At 34.5% G+C, this 17,041-nt stretch overlaps 1 protein-coding gene across 1 annotated transcript in view; it reads left to right on the forward strand.

Annotated features, from left to right (window-relative positions):
- IPO7 (importin 7) overlaps positions 1–17,041 on the forward strand; it is a 47,302-nt gene that overhangs the window by 11,644 nt on the left and 18,617 nt on the right. The window contains exons 2-8 of the mRNA XM_024118589.3: positions 2,960–3,041; positions 6,031–6,184; positions 7,110–7,268; positions 10,675–10,831; positions 12,626–12,715; positions 14,932–15,026; positions 15,148–15,232. Of these exons, the coding sequence (XP_023974357.1) occupies positions 2,960–3,041; positions 6,031–6,184; positions 7,110–7,268; positions 10,675–10,831; positions 12,626–12,715; positions 14,932–15,026; positions 15,148–15,232 (822 nt within the window). The remainder of the gene's footprint in view (positions 1–2,959; positions 3,042–6,030; positions 6,185–7,109; positions 7,269–10,674; positions 10,832–12,625; positions 12,716–14,931; positions 15,027–15,147; positions 15,233–17,041) is intronic.

Consider the following 17,041-nt stretch of genomic DNA (forward strand, 5'->3'; position numbering starts at 1 on the left):
GCATGTACAAAGACTCTGCAATGGGGTAATGTGTATTGTTGAAAGGACCTAAAGAAGGCTGCTAAGGTGGGGCAGTGGAGGGTGAAAATGTTTCTTTATTATTTATTTATTTATGGCTGCATTGGGTCTTCGTTGCTATGCGAGGGCTTCTCAATGCAGTGGCTTCTCTTGTGGAGCACGGGCTCTAGGCGTGCGGGCTTCAGTAGTTGTGTCTCGCAGGCTCAGTAGTTGTGGCGCATGGGCTTAGTTGCTCCGTGGCATGTGGGATCTTCCTGAACCCAGGCTCGAACCTGTGTCCCCTGCATTGGCAGGCGGACTCTTAACCACTGAGCCACCAGGGAAGCCCCGAGAAGGTTTCTTTAAATGAGGCTGAAGATATATATAGGCAGGAGCAAGATAACACAAGGCCTTTTAGGCTTTAGGAAATAGAGTAGAAAACTGTTAAAAGGTTTGGTTAAAGGGGATTAGTTTATAATTTTAAAGATTATTGGCTGCTAAATAGAGAATGGTTGCGGGGGCAGATGGTTACATTAAGAGAGATGATAGTCACTTGGACTATGTTGGTGTTAATGGGAATGGAGAAAGTGGATATAATAATTATACAAGCATTTTGTATATAGAATTGCTAGGGCCTGATATATTGTATTGGGGTAAAAAAGAGGGAAGTATTAAAGATGACGTTCAGTTTTCAGACATGAGTAACTGAGGATAGTGCGGACAAGGGTTGGGAGAGGTGGTACAAGGAAGTAGAGTCACAGCTTTTAGGGGAAAAAAATCATTTGAACATAGTAAGTCTGAGAATCCTGTGAGACAATGAAGGTAAGGATGTTAAATAGGTCTGTTAGAGTGTCCTGGACTGGAAATGACATATTTGATTTATAGATAGTATTTAAAGACAGGAGTTGGATGAAATCAGCTAGGGAGCAGAAAAGATGGCCTGTGACTGAGTTCTTGCACCATGTTCTAGCATTTGTACATAGAATGAGAAACAAGCAAAGGAGCCTGAGAAGGTACCAGGAAGAGTGGTGTATGAACTATGTAGGTGGAAGGGTGTTTCAAGAAAGTGATAATGGTTAACTGTGTTCAGATCTATTTGGAGTACTGGAAAGGGTAAATTCCTCCCCTTCATCTAACTGCTCCTGTCCAGGTCTTAAATTTAAGCATTACTTCTGGGTTAGGAGGTTCTAGTTTTGATTCTTCCATAGTGTTTTCTGTTTCTTCCATTATACTTTATGGCATTTACCTGTTTGTCTTGTTTTCCTTCACTGTTAAGTTTCCATGAGGTCATGGAGACTCATTGTCTTGTTCAGTCTTGTATTTTCAGCTCCTAGCATAGTGTTTTGCACCAAGAACACCTAAATAAATAATTTTTGGAGTGACTGAATGAGCAAAGTATCACTCTGGGTCTAATGTGAAAGACATTTTTTTATATCCAAAGGGAAATTTTTCTGTTTCTAAGAATGTGTTTGTAGAATGCATGAGAGAGTAGCATTGACATATATACACTACCAAATGTAAAATGGATGGCTAGTGGGAAGCTGCTGAGTAGTGATGACCTAGAGGGATGGGATAGGGAGGGTGGGAGGGAGGCTTAAGAGGGATGAGGGGATATGGGGAGATATGTATACATATAGCTGATTCACTTTGTTGCACAACAGAAACTAATACAACATTGTGAAGCATTTATACTCCAATAAAGATATGAAAAAAAAAAGTCTGTAAGGAAGAAACTAAAATAAAAATGACTAGTGTCCATGTGAACATGTGCAGAAAAATACTAAAACTTGGGCTGGAAGGAGGAGATAACATTATAGGAAGTGGTTATATTGGGGAAGAGGGAATGAGAACACATATGAGAAGAGATTTCAGTTCTTTATTAATAAATCAAAATCAAATATGACAAATTTAGGAATTATTAAGTAACTTTTATACTGTTAATGAAAGTAACCCAATAGCATAAAATTTGGATAATAGAAAATAACATATAGAATAGTTCCTCTGTAATCTTACCATCCCAGATACAACTTATTAGCATTTTTGGTGTGTTTCCTTGTTTTCTGTATATGTTGCATTGTATATTCATGTAAATAAATTTGCTAAATTATCATATAGTTGGTATCCTACTTTTATTGTATGTTCAAAGCTCTTCATTTAAATTTCCTATTGAAATATGCGTACAGAAAAGTGATCGTGAGGGTACAGTTGATTAATTTTCACAAACTGGACACACTTTTATAAAACAGCTGTATTAAGAAATAAAACGTCAGGCTTCCCTGGTGGCACAGTGGTTAAGAATCCGCCTGCCAACACAGGGGACGTGATGAGTTCGAGCCCTGGTCTGGGAAGATCCCACATGCCTTGGAGCAACTAAGCCTGTGCTCCACAACTACTGAGGCTGTGCTCTAGAGCCCGTGCTCCTCAACAAGAGAAGCCACTGCAATGAGAAGCCCACGCACTGCAACGCGGAGTAGCCCCCGCTTGCCACAACTAGAGAAAGCCCGCACGCAGCAACAAAGACCCAACGCAGCCCAAAAAAAGAAAAAAATAATAAAATAAATAAATAAATAAATGATTTTTTTTAAAAAGAAGCGTTGTTAGCACTTTGGAAACCGCCCCTCAGGCTATTAATTTTTACCCATTTAATTTTTGTCTAGCTACTTAATAGAATGTCTCTGGAGAAATTATTACTGAATTGAGGAAATAGATATCACATAAGACACTGTTTTTGAGCTGCTGCCACCAGTGTAGGTCAGAAGTGCAATGGTACACAGGCAAATGCAAACATACAAAAGTTTTAGGAGTTAGGTTACTGAATTTTTTGAGTTCCGTATATGTGAGTGACAGGAAATAAGGCTGGAATCAACTTGTGGAGGAGAGCCTTTTGTGCCAGCCAAGCAGTGAAATAGAGTACTGAGAATATTTACTTGCAGAAATTTAAAATGTATTTTTTTATTTGTAGGCACACAAGTCTCTGAATTTTGTTTCAACACTGCTTCAGATTACTATGTCGGAACAACTGGATTTACCTGTGAGACAGGCAGGCAAGTTTCCTGAATTATTTTCTTGGATGTATGTAAATAATATCATTTCAAAGGTTCATAGTTGAATAGCAGAAGTATCTTGGGAAGGCCCTTCAGTAATTTTCTTCACTGAAAATTGGTTTGCTCCCTTGTGTTTACTACAAACTGCCACAAGTGCCTTGATATCTGGTGGCAGAGTTTAAAGGAATGTGATATTTCACTGAATTAAAAAAGAAGCTGGAAGGAGAAATTGATGGGGTTTATTGAAAGAGTCTCCATATTCCCTGTTTTCTTCCATGATGGATGATTCTAAGATACAAACCTCCAACTGTTTGCTTTTACTATTTTATTTTAACCATTTAAAAGGTACTGTTTCTTAGTTCCAGTTTCAACAAAATATTGAGTAATTCCCTCAGTATCAGAGTCTATGAAAATGTGGCATACTGCTCCTGATATCATGTTAGTCTGCAAAATAATGGAATTCACATCTTTAATGCTTGTTGTTTATTTGCAGATGTATTTCTTATAGGAAATATAAAGTGCCAATAACCTTACTATTCTAGAAAAACCAGTTATATTTCTAGGGTTATTTCTTGCTGTTCTTTTTCCCTACACCAGTTTTGTTAAAAAAATTTTTTTTGCTTACTTTATTTAATGTATAGTAAGCACATCCCTTTTCTATACATAGTGTTAATCTTAAAATTTATGTTTTAATGGCTAAATAATTTACAATAATGTGCCATATGCAGTGAACCATTTCTCAGTTGTTGGAATTTAATCTCAGATCTGTTTGATTAACATTTGTATTCCTAGTGCCTAAGGTATTGCCTGACACACTGCAGGTACTCCGTAAATGAATGAATGAATATAAGTTGTTTATGATTTTTTTAAATTGGCATATAAGTAGCACAAAAATGGGACATTTTTTGTGCCTATAAAATACAGTAATTTTGCTGGACCCTGGTCAGCAGTAAATCTTTAAAAAATTTTTCTAGTTAAATAGGAAAAGGTTGCTTTGTTTATTTTAACTGTCAGTTCTTTTTTACTAATGAAGTTAACATTTTCCCATTTAGTTATTTTTTTAGATAAGAATCTTTGCCTTTAAATCTCAAAATTTTACTAAGATGTTGAAAGCATTTGGCATTTAGGAGGGACCTTAACACATTAGAAACTTGATTATGTGTATTAGCAAAATTAAATTCTACTAGAAAGTTGTTTATTAGTATGTACAAAACCAGAAGCAACCAAACTATGAAATTGGTCCTAATTTTCAAAATATAATCATTACTTTAAAATTTATTACATCCTTGTAATAATTGAATGATATTTTGTAGTACACAGTATATGGTGGTTTCATCTGCTAGACTTTGAAAGATGCATTCATTCTATCTTTGTAGTAGAACTCAAGCATTCTGGATGGAGTAGACTGAATCACGAGGTTCTTTCAGTGCAGTTCTCACCTGTTTATGTGTTTTGTTCAAGCAAACACTTTTTAAAATACTGAATCAAAAGTGTACAAATAAGTATATATATTCACTTCCTTTGTGCATTTTGATGGAAAGAAATACTCAGAGGCTATATCTGGAAGACATAGGGGCTATATCAAGTCTTAATTTTTATCTTTGTTCTGTTTTGGAACTAAAGAATAAAATAGTATTAATCTGAAATATGTCAGTCCCACATGCTGAGTCAGTGTTCTTGACTGTAGATGTAGTTTATCTTAAAGCTTTTGTTGAAGGATATTTTAATATGTACTTGTAATCTTTTTTGAAATGCTGTAAGATGGGGTATTATTTTAATTTCCAAGATAAACCAAAGTAGAATATAAAAATCATAGTTGTATCAGTTATCCTTGTTTGAATAGGTACAAGACTCCAGGTGAGTGTTAATTACTAATCAGAGAAGAATCAGTGTTTTGCAGAATTTAGAAATTAATTTTGAATAATTTCCCTTTCCTATACATTCTGTACATTTGTGTTTGAGGATTCTCTTTCTCATTTGGGTGGAGGGGTCTAAATAAAAAGCATTATTACCAAGCTAGTTCAGTTAGAGTTAACTAGCAATGTGCAGGCTAGCAGTATGATAACTGACAGAAGGAACTAGCAATGTGCAAGATGGCAGTATGATAACTGACAGAAGGTGGTAATCTGTAATTTTTGAACACAGCAAATTCTCCCATAAAATAACACGAATTTGAATTGGTGTGATTGTGGTGTATGATTGAAATACTTAAATTTATTGACTGAGGATCTTTATATACTGTAATTTTTCTATGATTAAAAATAACAACCTTTGTGTGTGTTAGTCACTTTGACCTGCTCTAACAGAATACCATAGACTGGATGGCTTATAAACAACAAATTTATTTATCACAGATCTGGAGGCTGAGAAGTCCAGAATTAAGGCACTGGCAGATTCGGTCTCTGAGGACCTACTTTCTGGGTCATAGGCCCTCGCATGGTAGAAGCGGAAGAAGCGCTCTAGGGTCTCTTATAAGGGCATTAATCCCATTCGTGAGGGCAGATCCCTCATTAGCTGATCACCCTACTAAAGCCCTCATCCCCTCATCACATTGGGGGTTAGGGTTTCTGTATGAATTTTGGGGGCCACAAATATTCAGTCTGTATAATAGGGTTATTAATTATAGAAACTATTGGTATATGTATGTGGTTTTGTTTTTAGAGGCTTCATTTAGAAAGCGGATTTGGTAAAACAGCTTTCCTACAGAAAACAGGGGTGAAAAGTGTTGTGTATAAGTGTGTTGTAAAAAACAATTTTGTTTGTAGTTTGCAGAGTTCTCTTAGACTGTATGTTTAATAATAACTTTGTGGGTGATTAGCTGAGCACTAAACTTGTGTTTTATCAACTTTTAAAATTATAGAGTATAGTATTTTGATTTTAAAAGGTTAGTTTTCCTAGCAATGTTTGGTCTGACAAATAAATTGAGGTGTAGACACAGGGATATTTACAGTGCTTTCACTTTCTTTTGTCAAATTGATCTATATTTTAGGTGTTATCTATTTGAAAAATATGATAACACAGTATTGGCCTGATCGGGAAACGGCACCAGGGGATATATCCCCTTATACTATTCCAGAAGAAGATCGACATTGTATTCGAGAAAATATTGTAGAAGCCATTATCCACTCTCCTGAGCTCATCAGGTATGTATATGTTTTAAACTTAACCTTTGTTGCAGGTATATAATTTGCGGGCTTTGGAGGGGTGCAGAAGGGGGATCTTTTCAGAACATAAAAATCTGTCATTTTTTGTGGCACAAAACTTAACAAATGCTGTTACAGGGGAATTCTTTTTTGTTTTATTTTCTTACTACAGTTTAATTTTATATTTATTAAAAACCGGATTTTAAACTTCATGTAATACTTGTGAAACATACTATGATCAGATGAAAAGGGGGTATAGAAAGTTATAGAATACTGTCATATACTTTATATTGTATAGTCTTTTGATATTTGAAAGCTCGTTGTGTATGATTTTGTAGAATTTTTTTTTAACATCTTTATTGCAGTATAATTGCTTTACAGTGGTGTGTTAGTTTCTGTTTTATGACAAAGTCAGTCAGCTATACATATACATATATCCCCATATCTCCTCCCTCTTGCGTCTCCCTCCCACCCTCCCTATCCAACGCCTCTAGGTGGTCACAAAGCACCAAGCTGATCTCCCTGTGCTATGTGGCTCCTTCCCACTAGCTAGCTATTTTACATTTGGTAGTATATATAAGTCCATGCCACTCTCTTACTTTGTCCCAGCTTATCCTTCCCTCTCCCTGTGTCCTCAAGGCCATTCTCTACCTCTGCGTCTTTATTCCTGTCCTGACCCTTGATTTTGTAGAATTTTTAATGAGAATAGTTGATGTTCTAAATGAAACCTGTCAGTTGATGATGGGGATGAAAAATAATAAAATCACTTGCATTCGTAACATTTGTTGGGTTTCTTTTAAGTCAGTAGTAACAGTTTTTGCTTAGTGACTTATTTATTTTTGTCTAAACAGCCTTTTTCTATATATGAGTTAACAAAACTTGAGGTAACATTTCTTCCTCCTTATTGTTTATTTTTGACTTTTAGGGTACAGCTTACTACATGCATTCATCATATCATCAAACATGATTATCCAAGTCGCTGGACTGCCATTGTGGACAAAATTGGCTTTTACCTTCAGTCTGATAACAGTGCATGTTGGCTAGGAATTCTTCTTTGCCTCTATCAGCTTGTGAAAAATTATGAGTAAGTATCTCTCTCAATTCCTGTAGAGTTTTGAGAAGTAGAAAAAGCTTGGGAAATTTAAGCTAATTGGTTTGAACATCTTGAAATTTCATTTGGTATATATACTAAAGTTAGTGAATTACATGTTGATTTTAATTGTGTCTTCTTTTTGAAATAGGATTCTTGTTTTAATTCTGCAATCTCTTCTGTTGATTCAACTATGAATCTCCTTGTGCCCTTTTTTCTTAATCATGATCTGTTTCCCTGTTCAAAACCCAAGTTATCCCTAACTTCTCAATATAGGCTCCTCAATTTGTGCTGATAAAAGGCCTAAAGATAAGGTTTTAAGATGTGAAGGGGGTCAAAGTACATTGATCATTAGAGCTCTTTATTCTGCCTTTCTGTGAATTTTTATCTTAATTTGGGTTCTTGCGAAGTTTCAAGAACCTACCTCTAATTCTTTAAGAAGAATATGTTGGAATTTCATATGATCATTTTTAATCATTGTGTTTGAGGGATTCATAGTCATCTGCTTCAGTGTTGGCATACTTGAGCAAATTATAGGTCATGTAAGTAATTGGTATCGGTAAGAAAGATTTAGGGATCATTTTAGACCTGGGCTTAAGGATCAGAAAAAAATCTAACCTTGGAAGTTGAGGTATAGCACTAAAAGTAGTAAGCCAAATGTTGCAGAGATTTTCTCTTAAGTGTGTGGTGAAAGTAGTGAAATTGGTAGGCACTTGAAAGTTTTGATATTAGCAAATTATGAGGAAGGAACACTTACACCATGATGGTGGCTTTATTTCCAGTCCTAACAGCTCCACAGATGCCATTGTGAGCCCTCTAATTCTGGGACTTGTAGTTAGCCTCCAATACCCTTTTTGGATCCCAACTCAAAGTAGCTGATGAACTGCTGCTTTTGTTCTGAGCAGGAGAGAAATAAACCATTTACAGCATTGGTACTGGTGTTTTCTTGTGTTCCCACCAGCTACCCATCTTCCTGCTAAGGAATGTTCCAGCTGTTGCTCCAACCTCTGTCAGAGTGCCAGTTGTAGTTCTGGTAAGTGAGTGACTAAACTGAGAGAGAATAACAGTAATAAGCTGTCATTGTCATTGAGGAGGTTTGTCTCTCCTGTCCTTAATCTTAGCAGGAGAGAGTATGACAGGGATTTTTAAAATGGGAGACATAGGCTGCTACAGTGTTGGAATTTCAGTTCATTTTCAGCTAGTGTTCGATTGTGGCGCACAGGATGTTCACAAGGGATCTGTGTGGACTGAAGCAGTTCTAAGAAAATTATGGAGAAATTGGAAGTTGTGATGGCCTTCAGGAGCATAGATCCTTAGGAAATGCTTGTCAGGTGAAGGAGCATAGAAGGAACATTTGAAGAGGAATGCATCTCACACCACATGGAATAGTATGAGCAAAGAAAGAAAGGTACAGAGGTGGAAATGTGACACTGTCTTTAGTGACTAGTGAGGAGACCACTAAATGGTATGGATAACTTCTGTTGGGAAATTGGGGATCATTTTGTCTTCTTTTTTTTTTGGTGGTAGAGAGGGATCATTTTGAATTGGTAAATTGGGACCGTGTTAAAAGAGGGTTTTGAATGCCATGATGGGGAATTTGCATGTGATCTTTTACATGATGAACCGTTGACTTTTTTTTAACAGAACAGTGATGGGCTAGTATTTGAGGATTCCTGTGAGTATGGTTCACCAGTTTGACACACTGTAGCCTTGTGGTAGTAGACTTCTTGGTGGGAGGAGGTGAGCTCCACGTCCTACTCCTCCACCATCTTGATCGCTCCCTAGGCTTTTATTAGTGTCACATTTTCATGCTTCCAGGAACTTTCAGGTCGTATGGAATAGTAGTTGTTTCCTTGCATAAATTACTTGATATGGTACCACCCAACTTCCAGTCCACTACTCAGTGTAGAGAAGGAGGTAGGAGAGAAGAATATCTAACATGGAATGGGTATTCAAACCCTCTTAATGTGGGTGATCACCTGGGTTGGATAATGGAGAGAGGTGCATAATATAATATAGTCCTCACCTTTATTGTTAAAAGATAATATTGTCAGTAATTAATAAAGTTTGTCTAATCAGATTGGAGAGTGCAAATGGCCTCCTTTTGTAAATTGTTATTGCTTTATTGACTCAAAGAAATGTATAGGTAGCCTTTTAAAATGTATGCTAAGTGTAATTTCTCAGCACATTAAATAATATTTAGAAGTCTGTCAGTTAATTGTTTAATAATCTCAGTCATTATTAGCTTGCACATTTATCTTGGTGTTCTTGGCAATTTACTTTGCTTCTCATTTCTCCCAGTAGGAAAAAACAATCCAGTCTTTTAAGAGTGCCTACCTTTTAAAACTGTGCTAAGATATTCAATTCTTAGATACATTTTCTCCCTTCAGAAAGGCTACTGGTAGATAAAACTGGAGTCTGGTAGGGAAAATCAATTATTTAAAAATTAAAAAAAAAAGCCAACAGACTTTTTAACAATACTGTTAAAATGCTAAGGAATCTATATGGGGGAATGTCTCAATTAGCTATTCTTCACTCGTATCCTTGGAGCAAAATGTGATTCAGAATTCAGGATTTATCAAATTTTAGAAAGGTAACAAGGTTCACATAATACACTCCTATGTACCAGTACCCAGGGATCAAACATATTGTTATTATATCTGATATAAAATATGTGAATATTCACTCCAAATGGGATAAATAGAGATCATAAATAGCCTGTTGAGGTCAGGTTTTGTTGCCAAAAGGTTACCAAAGAACTTCTGATTTATAGTGCTTTTAGAAATAGAATATTTTCTGCTTTATAGATGCCACTTCTGCCTTAATGCTTTGTGTGTAAATTACTTAAGGATGGTTATATGTAATCAATTTTATACTGATCAGCTGCTAATGTTTAAAAGCCAAATCATTGTAGCTCCTCAGTTGTATCAGTATTCACAGTTACAAATAGCATAGTGAGGTGGTTAAAGGGCAGATCCTGAATCTGCTGAGGTTCATACCTAGATGTCTGTACTGGGAAAGATACTTAACTTCTCTTTCTGTGCCTCAGTTTCCTCAACTATAGAAGTGAGAATACTAATGGGGCCTTGATTATTTACCTCATAATAAATGCTAAGTAAATTTTAGATACTATTATTTGAGGTTTTTTTCAGTTGCTTTTTGCCTGTGGTTTGATTCCATAGTAGGTTTTTCTTCTTTCTGGGAATATAAAATTGCTTAGAAAGTATTTGCTTATATTTGTATGAACAGACAAGTAGTTTAAATTTATATCTCATATGTATATGAGATATAAATATATATAATAGATATATAAGTATATTTATCTACCTACTTATCTATCTATCTATATATATAATTGTGAATAAATTCTCACAGAATTAGTTTGTATTCCGACCCAAAGGTATAAGAAACCAGAGGAACGGAGTCCATTGATAGCAGCAATGCAACATTTCCTGCCAGTTCTAAAGGACCGTTTTATCCAGCTTCTTTCTGATCAGTCTGATCAATCTGTCCTCATCCAGAAACAGATTTTCAAGATCTTCTATGCTCTTGTTCAGGTAATTTTATAAAGTAGTTTTTATATGTAAAGTCAGTGTCTATCATTTGCCACCTTGAACAATGATAAAGAATTTCAGCATCTGAATATAATTTCACTTGAAAATCTACATTAAGTGGATTAATTGCTAGTCAAATATAAATCGCCAAAATTACAAATACATTAAAGTCTAACCAAGCATACTTTCCCAAATACACAAATAGCTCTAATAAATCTTAAATTATAAGTGGGCAATCTTAAGTTCTCTTAAACCATCTAATACTATTTACAAAATTAGTAAAGTTTTCTTATGTCTTTCACCTTAAGAATTCACAAGTCTGAAAATCAGTTACTGGATTAGAGTTTACATCTAACGTGTGCTCTCTGTTAATGCCAAATATGCATAGTTTGTCCCAGTAATTACAAAACCTATTCCTAAGCTTGACACAAAAATACTAATACTGTGGGCTTGACTGGCACACTGTAATGGGCCTTATTATCTTTGTATATTGTTCTAAACCTTCCTGGGATAAAAGATCCCACTAAAGAATTGGTTGTGTCTATAGTCTCAGTGGACTATAATTACTTATGAAACAGAGTTTTTGATTAGGATTAAAATTCTGGCTCTTGGGGGCTTCCCTGGTGGCGCAGTGGTTGCGCGTCCGCCTGCCATGCAGGGGAACCGTGTTCGCGCCCCGGTCTGGGAGGATCCCACATGCCGCAGAGCGGCTGGGCCCGTGAGCCATGGCCGCTGGGCCTGCGCGTCCGGAGCCTGTGCTCCGCAACGGGAGAGGCCACAGCAGAGGGAGGCCCGCATACCACAAAAAAAAAAAAAAAAAAAAAATTCTGGCTCTTTTTATGCCACATAGCCAAAGAAAGATTCATCTCATCTACCAGGACCTTTGGTTCAATTCATGCCATTACTTATTTTTTTTTTTTAATCTCATTTAAATAGACCTGTGACTTTATTTCCACTAAGATTATTATAACTGACTCACTCGATTGTTTGGTTGGATTTTTCATGCCCTTGCTAGACCTTTAAAGATAATCTAATATCTTTCTAATGGCTTCTTCTTATATAATTTTTAAAAAAATGATTTGGATAGACAATATACTGTTTTTTAATTGTTTTTCCCTTTAACTGGTAGGATCACAACTTATAGATTACAAAAATAAGTTCTTTTTATAAATTATTCTAGGGCATAGGACCCAACTAATTTTTTGAGACTAGCATACCTTGAAATCAAAATATAGTACTGTCTCATTTGTGAAAATAGAGGTCCTAAAATCCTAAATAGGATATTGATGTTGTGAGCCTATTAAGTGATGTGATTTATCCCAGGAACACAGGAATGGATCAAGAGTAAAAAACCAGTTTTTGTGATTAACTTTTATATTACATGAAAAGAGAGACCTGTAAACAATCTTTAAGGATGCCAGATAAAGTATTTGATAAAATTTAATAACCTTATCTGCTTTAAAAACAAAACAAAACAAAAATACCTAAGAATCCTGGAATAGAAATTCCCTTACCTTGATAAAAAATGTTCACTAGAAATCACAATAAATATACCTCATGGTGAAAATCAGATACGTTCCCAGTAATATGGGAATAAGACAAGGATGCCCACTATCCCTGCCACAGTTCACTGTTGTACATAACTAACCAAATCAGCCAGATGAGAAATTTGCCTATGTACTGAAAAAGGAAATGTGGATTGAATGAAGTACTTTTTGTAGGTTTTGTGAAGAGTAAAAGGAGGTTGGATTTTCTTTTGTAAGGATTTTAAAATATTGATTCTTGATTTTAATTTAGTATACACTACCACTGGAGCTGATAAACCAACAGAACCTGACAGAATGGATAGAAATTTTAAAGACTGTTGTGAACAGGGATGTACCTAATGTAAGTCTCTGTGTATTTCTTATATCACTAAGCTTAAATATTTAGTTACCTTTTGAGAATTTTAACTGATATTTCCTAAAACATTCTTTGTGAATTTATATTATTTGTGAGGTAGATTTTTCTAGATAAAGCGACACCATTTCATTTGTTTACATATGTGAATATACTAAGTGAAAAATTGTAAAGGGCTATTTTGTATATTATTAAGTGCTTGTATTATATCTGTTTATTCCATCCTAATTCTCTGTTTCTTCAATTTTTAATTGAGTCCATAACATATGTCACCTGACATAGTTAGAAATTTTTTTTCTTGTAGTGAGAACTTTTAAGATCTATTCTCTTAGCAACCTTCAGATAAACAATATAGTATTTTTAACTATAGACACCATGTTTACATTACATCCCCAGGACTTACTTATCTTACAACAGTAAGTTTGTACCTTTTCACCATCTTCTAAAACTTAACTGTGGTAGTCATTTCACAGTATATACATATGTCAAATCATTATGTTTATACCTTAAACTAATAACAATGTTCAATATCAATTATATCTCAAAAAGGAACAAAGAGCCCGTAGCTGGATTTTAGCCTAATAATTTGTCAGACATGCATGAACAGCGGTAGAACTTGATTTACAGGTTGGTCAAACTTTGTAGTTAGTTATATTACTTGCTTTTTAAATAACAACTTCATAGAGCTATAACTCAAATACCGTAAAATTTACTATTTTAAAGTGTACAATTCAGCGGTTTTCAGTAGTACATACAGAATTGTCCAACTATGTTATTTTTTTCCACATATAATAACAATTTTTAAAATAACCACTATTTTTCTTTATTATCTAGTTTTCTAGAGAGGTAGGAAATTTACAATTCCTGAATCCCTAGTGTGTTTTAAGTACTTTTATATACCTTGCTTATTTAATCCTCAAAATAATTCCTTCTGAATTTATTTTAAACAGAGACATGGAAGGGTTGTGTAATTTATCCAACATAATTTTATTAGTGAGATAAGTGAGACCAGCCTCCTGTTTTGTAGTTTATTGCTCAAATTTTTATTTAAAAAAAAATGCAGAAGAAATAAATAGGATGTTTCTTGCATTCCATGGGAAACTAGTTTGATGTGTTATTTTCTGTACACATTTAATAGGTATAAAATACGGCTTTAAGAGTTTTCATACTTATATTCTGCACCTTTTTTGGTATAATTTGTAATCATAAACATGTACATATAAGTAAACAGTTTAGTGGGCCATGAGAGTCATATTCACCCGAGTAACCATCACCTAGGATGTTTGCTGGTGGCTGGGTCTGGTCATCCCTACCATCACCATTCTCATTTCTAGCACCATAGATTAACTTTACCTGTTCTAAAATCTAATAAAAAGGTAATTTTTTGTATCTACCTTCTTTTGCTTAATATTACGATATATTCATGTTGTGCTATGGTAGTTTGTTCTTTTTTATTGACAAGTAGTACCCCATTGTATGGATGTACTACAGTTTATTTATTTACAAGTTGATAGACATCTGGGTGGTTTTAAGATTTTAAGATTACAAATAAGGCTGCTATGAATGTTTATGTTTAACTTTATAAATAACTTCCAAAGTGGTTGTACCACTGCTCTCACTGGCAGTGTATGGGAGTTTTGGTTGTTCCACAGTCTCATTTCTCTGTCTTAACTTAAAAATATGTCATGGATGTCTTAGGTCAATATATAATGAACCAATTCATTCTTTTAATGGATGTTGCATAATTAAACATCCCCTTGTTAATGAATGTTTAGTTCTTGGCAGTTTTTCTCTGTTACAAATGGTTTTGTAAATGAACATTGTCATACATATATATTTATGTATGTATACTAATATTTTTGAAACTAGATTTCTAAAATGAAGTTTCTCATGCCCTTTTGATTTGAACTATACTAGTTTTAATTAAGCTACTTGCCATGACCTTGATTTATATTATTTGGATCTTGACTAAAATGTTTGAGTTTAAACTTTTATAAGACTTGGAGAAAGCATGTCCTTTGTAACTAAGTAGTGAAATGAAGTGCCTCTTATATTTAAATAAGGGTTAATACTTTTCCTGTTCTAGCCTTTTATTATGAAAGGCCATCATTGGAGGAGGATTCATGTTTTTGTGAGTCTGTTCTGAACTCACACTATTCCTTTTAGATTGTATTGTCTATCATTAAATAAATGTCTCTTTAAAGGAAACACTTCAAGTTGAAGAAGATGATAGACCTGAGTTACCATGGTGGAAATGTAAGAAGTGGGCTTTACATATCTTAGCAAGGCTTTTTGAAAGGTACACACATTTCTCAATATATGATAATTTGAGTTTATTTTTTTCAAGAATCTGGTTTTTTTTTATAAGTGCTGATATAAAGCATTATGAAGACATGATGGGCATTTGAATGTTCTTTTAGATATGGAAGCCCTGGCAATGTTTCCAAGGAGTATAATGAATTTGCTGAAGTATTTCTGAAGGCATTTGCTGTTGGTGTCCAACAAGTAAGTCTAAGATAATTTTTCCAAGTAGAAACACGACACTATTATGTTAATTTTTCTTGCTTATTTCTAGTTTCTTTGGCATTCAAAGATTGCATGTAGCAGTCTTTAACATTTTGAACACTGCAGTAGTTCTCAAATGTTATGGTCTCAGGACCTCCTTACACTCTTAAATTTTTGAGAACATTGACAAGCTTCCATTTATGTGGGTTATACCTTGTGATATTTACTGTATTAAAAATTGAAACTAAATTTAATGGTATTTATTTAAAAATAACAAACCTATTACATATTAACAATACATGTTTTTGTTAAAAATAATTGTTTTCCAAAATGAAAAATTTTTAGCAGGAGGAAATTGCATTGTTACACATTTTTACTAATATCTTTAATGTCTGCCTTAATAAAAGGCAGCTGTATACCTATCCAGCTCTGTATTCATTCTGTTTCAATTTGTTTTAATGGAAGTAAATAAAGATAATTTGGTCTCAAAGATAAGAAGTTGGAAAAGGAAAGACTTTTAATATACTTTTCATATAATTGGGGAAATTTTTGATATCACACCAACATTTGACAGTGGTATTTTCTTAAAGGTTAATTGTAATTTAGAGTTTGAAACTTTAACAATAAACATTTCATCTTCTGTTAAATTAACATCCATTGCACTTTGAATGGGTCTTTTATCCATATGTGATTTTGTAACATCCTTCCCTGGTCATTGGAAAATATTGACTTATTGAGTCTATGCCGATTTTCTAAATATTTATAGATTTCCTGATGTAGTTTTAAAAAATTATAGTCATTAATATCACCATTGATCTCATAACTATCTTTAAATATTGGAAAGCTGCCAAGTGGATCTAAGTGGTGGGTGTAAGAATTTGAGAATTCTAGTTTTGCTTGAAAGCTCAAATTTTAACACCAGTAACATATTGTCAGTTTCCTTGAAGTGAGAGGCTCATTTTATTCATTTTTGAGAAAAAAAATCTGCCACACACACGTCTAAATAATCATAATTTGTCTATCAGTTTTTCTTTCATGCTTATGATAATATTTGGTGGGAAAAGCTACTATTTCAGCTTTTCTTCCAACCATTGTACTTTGATATGTGGCAGAAGTGCTATATGTATACTTCCCATTTATTAATATTTATATTTCTGGTTCACTAAGGACATTCCTAAGGAAAGTTTATTCTGTGATTATGTGGCTGTAAAGAATGTGATGACTGCTAGTATACTTTAGTGCCACTCCTTTGATTCATGTTAGGAACCTGAAGTTTTATCATCACTGCTTTTGTACCATCGATGCAAATGTCAACACAGTAAAAAGGGCAAATAATGTTTTAGCATTATTATGAAAATAGTTTTGACCTGTCAGACCCTCTGAGAGGTCTGTGAACCATATTTTGACAACTGCTATTCTCAAGTATCAAGTTGAATTAGAACTCTTGGCAGACATTAAATAAGTAGGTGAATGGTTTGGGTAAGATTTGCCTAGAAGCTGATTTTAACAATATAGTGCTGTCTCAGAATATTGTGTTATGTTCCACAAGTAGCATATGGTTTTCTCTTCTTTTTATACTTAAGCAGAAACTAGTCCTTTGACACACAGTGTTACTTCAATTTGTTTATTTAAAGTACTTTGGGAATAAATATGGTTCTCCAATACATAATTTTAAAAATTACTTTCTTTTTAAAAGAATATGGTGGGGCTTCCCTGGTGGCGCAGTGGTTGAGAGTTCGCCTGCTGATGCAGGGGACATGGGTTTGTGCCCCGGTCCGGGAAGATCCCACATGCCGCGGAGCGGCTGGG

The sequence above is a fragment of the Physeter macrocephalus genome, chromosome 16 (genome assembly GCF_002837175.3).
Source record: "Physeter macrocephalus isolate SW-GA chromosome 16, ASM283717v5, whole genome shotgun sequence".
Taxonomy (NCBI): domain Eukaryota; kingdom Metazoa; phylum Chordata; class Mammalia; order Artiodactyla; family Physeteridae; genus Physeter; species Physeter macrocephalus.